At 31.3% G+C, this 3,104-nt stretch overlaps 1 protein-coding gene across 1 annotated transcript; it reads right to left on the bottom strand.

Annotated features, from left to right (window-relative positions):
- Positions 1–406: 406 nt before the first annotated feature.
- On the bottom strand, positions 407–2,088 carry LOC106763548. Its single transcript, XM_014647722.2, has 3 exons — positions 1,121–2,088; positions 816–848; positions 407–471 (listed from the first exon to the last, which is right to left on the bottom strand). The coding sequence occupies exons 1-3, from the start codon at positions 1,986–1,988 to the stop codon at positions 422–424; spliced, it is 951 nt and encodes a 316-aa protein (XP_014503208.1). The 5' UTR covers positions 1,989–2,088; the 3' UTR covers positions 407–421.
- Positions 2,089–3,104: the final 1,016 nt, after the last annotated feature.

Raw genomic sequence — 3,104 nt, 5'->3', positions numbered from 1 at the left:
GCACCAAAGCCTCCTTGACCCAATTTCACTTTGAAACCTTTGGTCATTTTTTCTATTTCGTTGTATTCGTACCTGATGGGATTTAGATGACTATCAAGCAAGAAATTTTCAATATTTTCATATATTGAAGAATGTCTTCGTCGCCATTTGCAGATGAATAACACAAGAATAAGTACAACTCCAAACAGATATCTGCCTACCAAAAATATTGGTATAATTTGTCGTCCTATGAATATTCCTTCATCAAAATATTGCAGTCCAACAGGGTTGTCCAATTGTTTCGTACTCAATGTTATTCTGCTACCTATTCCTACAAATATATCGCCCTATGAGTAAGAACTAACAACATGCTCCGGTGTAATTCATGACTTCGTTCAAAAACATAAACTAATGAAACTTGTAATATGATGTGATTCAAATTTTAGGAATCACGAAGAAGGATCTTACCATAAATAATGCCTCTAAGATAAGCTGCAAATAAAAAATATAAGAGAATAAATATCGTGTCAATCCAAAATATGGCACACTTGTATAAAACGAACTTTAAAAAACGAAAGAGCTCAGTATTAGACTTGAGAAAGATAAATAAAAGAACTATAATTCGTTAGTTACGTGATTATAATTTTTTTTTTCTATCTTCAACTCGTCAATCAACGTATTGTGTTTTTTTTTTTAGTTATTCTTGGTTTATTCGTTAGTCAATTCGTTTTTAGAAAAAAAGAAACGCGTTAATAAATAGAACTATAATATAAACTCATCTAAAAATAATCTAATTTGTAAGATATTTAAAAATAAAGACAGAAATAATTACTTACCTCGAATATAGCCCAAAACCTTTTGCCAAGGTTCTGAAACACAAGCAAAGATTATTGTTAATATGAAATTTAGAAAATTAATGAACAAACTTACTTAGAGAAGCAATTGATAGCTTGTTTGTATAAGTAAAAATGACAATTGTAAGAAAATTAACATTATAGTATTTAATGACGCACATGAATTTTGTTTTAACGATAAGACAACCTTTAATCAGCATAGCAGAACAAGAGAAGGATCTTCGGTAGTATCATTATTGTTTTAGCAATAATAATGAATAATAAAAGGATAGAGTGGATAATATTACCGCACTTTTGGGTGGTGTGGTAAGCGTAATGACAGTAATGGTTCTTACAAAAGACTTCTCCGCTGGATTCATTGATATGCAGACACTCTGTCCCCCTTCCACATCTATCCTCGCAAACAATGGACAACCACGACAACCAAAATCCCTCACTTATTTTGCGTTGGATATCATCATATGTAACATTCCGCTCCGATATTCCTTCAAGCACTTCAACCTCCCAGCTGTCAGACTCATCATACTTGTGGTAGGTAACATTCTGTTTCGGTGTCCAAACCGTAGCCACCATCAGATCGCATCCAACCTTGATGTCCTTCACACCAACATCATACGAAGATCCTAATACGGCGTACACGTGCCCTCCGCTGCCACATCCACTCCTGTCCACCTTAACATATCGTGGATCGTCACTCACAGGATTCAAGCAGTTGAAGTATCCTATTCCAACAGTATACCAGTATTCCCAACTGAAAGGCTCCGATCCGAAATGATATGAGAAAACCGAAGCCGATAAGAAATTGCGAGGGATGAAAGAGCAATTAGCGTCCTCGTCCTGACCTGGGTCTCTAAGAACGATTTTGTATCCCTTGTAATCGATCTCTCGTACAAGGTATTTTGCCGAGGAAAAGGTTAATAAGAGAGTGGCGTTGTTAACGCAATCTAACTCATACCTTGGGTCGCCGCACTCACCTGGGTCGCCTTTCAGTCGAAATGGGTAACTTATGCGAATTTGGCCACATGAAGTAGGACATGGTGGGTGTCGCTTAGCGAGGCAGTTATCTGATTGGAGTAGGAGAATAATTGTAGCCAATATTATTGATACAAGAGTAACTGCAGAGCAAAGACACCTACTCCAGCCTTCATTTTCCATCCTTTAAATTCTGATAATGAAAAAACTGTTCTCCCTTCTTCCTCTAACTATTGCCTCACTTTTTGAATTAAAAGGTGTCCTTCCCTTCGTCGACTTTTATCTTTGTTCACACTATAACATACATAGAATACATTACATTATTAGAATAGATAAATTTTTTATTATGATTGTTTCATTTTTATAAATAATTTAAAAAAACATCGTACATTTCTACTGTATGAGAATTACGTCCAATTTTTTTTTTTGATTCTTTTTTACAAATAATTCTGATATTTATAACAAAAAATAAAAAAGAGTAATTACACGGTCCGCTATTTTCTATATATAATATCTATATAATCAGATATAACCAGTGGTGGGGCCAATTTTATATATATGACATGTACATTTTAATTTGTTTTTTAGTTCAATTTAAATAAAATTCAAATTAGAAATTAAAGTAATTAATGTTTCATTACATGATAATATTTGGATATTACACAACTAAATTTCTGTTTTATAAATTAAAGTTCTGTTATATAAAATAACCAGAATTTGAATATGATTTGTTCAAATCGGATTTAACTCTACCCCAGTCAAAGTCACAAATCAAAGTCCTCGCAGGAGAAGCTTTAACATTGTCTCCCTGAACAATAAAGTCACTGTTAGTCAGACTAAGATACATACACAAAAGACAACGAAGACAACATTGTCAAAGTTCTTCGCAATTAAAACTTTTATTAAGCTTCACGGCATAGGGCTATTTGACCTTTTCTACACCACAAAGCATGAAATAATATAGGAAATTAATTTGTTTATTTTATGAATTTCTAATTTTTTAAAATAAAAGGGATGTTTGATAACGAAACTAAAATCAGAAATTTTAATAACTATTTTAAATAATTTAGATAATAGAATTTAAAATTTATTAAGAGAAAAATAGAAAATTGAAATTTTATAAGGAACTTTCTTTATAATATATATATATATATATATATATATTATAGTACTAAATTATTCAATATATATATGTATATTATTTAAAAAAATTGAAATAAACTTTAAAAAAAATTAATTACTTTAATAAAAGAAGTTGGAACATGATTCAATTCTTATATTCAAATAAAATATTTAGAA

This window comes from Vigna radiata, chromosome 6 (genome assembly GCF_000741045.1).
Source record: "Vigna radiata var. radiata cultivar VC1973A chromosome 6, Vradiata_ver6, whole genome shotgun sequence".
NCBI lineage: Eukaryota > Viridiplantae > Streptophyta > Magnoliopsida > Fabales > Fabaceae > Vigna > Vigna radiata.
The sequence above is the reverse complement of the archived record's forward strand: the minus strand, read 5'-3'. Positions and strand labels throughout refer to the sequence as shown.